Source organism: Aptenodytes forsteri, unplaced genomic scaffold (assembly GCF_000699145.1).
Source record: "Aptenodytes forsteri isolate BGI_AS27 unplaced genomic scaffold, ASM69914v1 Scaffold466, whole genome shotgun sequence".
Taxonomy (NCBI): Eukaryota; Metazoa; Chordata; class Aves; order Sphenisciformes; family Spheniscidae; genus Aptenodytes; species Aptenodytes forsteri.
Window position 1 is genome coordinate 15,258 of NW_008795119.1, and position 452 is coordinate 15,709.

Below are 452 nucleotides of genomic sequence, written 5' to 3' on the forward strand. Positions count from 1 at the left end.
ACACCCCAAACCACCACGGCCCTGTCCAGGGCATTGCCCCCCGCACCGCCACGGCGTCCCCCTGCACAGCCCCACATCCCCACGGCGTGGCCCCCCAGCCCCCTGACAGCTCCGGGGCGCAGTCACCGCTGGGCACAGCCCCTCTGTAAACCTTTATTTCCCGCGGCAGCTCGGTGCAGCCGGTGCCCGGGGCAGGGCACCGCGTGGGGGCAGAGGCCCAGGCAGGTGGCGGGAGTGGGGACAGCACCAGCCCCAGGAAGGGGCAGCCCGGGCGCCCTGTGTACCCCCATAAATATAGCACCTCGTGGGGCTGGCTGCCCCCGGCAGCGCTCCCGGCCCCGTGCTGCAGCGGGGCCACCGGCAAGGCCACGTGCCTCATCAGGGGGCCCACACGGGCAGGGCCGGCCAGACCATCCTGCATCCCGGCTCCCGGGCAGCATGGCGGGCAGCTG

The 452-nt window shown here is 73.7% G+C and overlaps 1 protein-coding gene across 1 annotated transcript in view; it reads right to left on the reverse strand.

The window, feature by feature from the left end:
- Positions 1-378: 378 nt before the first annotated feature.
- Positions 379-452, reverse strand: part of LOC103897130 (autophagy-related protein 9A) — a 4,249-nt gene continuing 4,175 nt past the window's right edge. The window contains exon 8 of the mRNA XM_009277103.2: positions 379-449. Coding sequence (XP_009275378.1) covers positions 379-449 — 71 coding nt within the window. The remainder of the gene's footprint in view (positions 450-452) is intronic.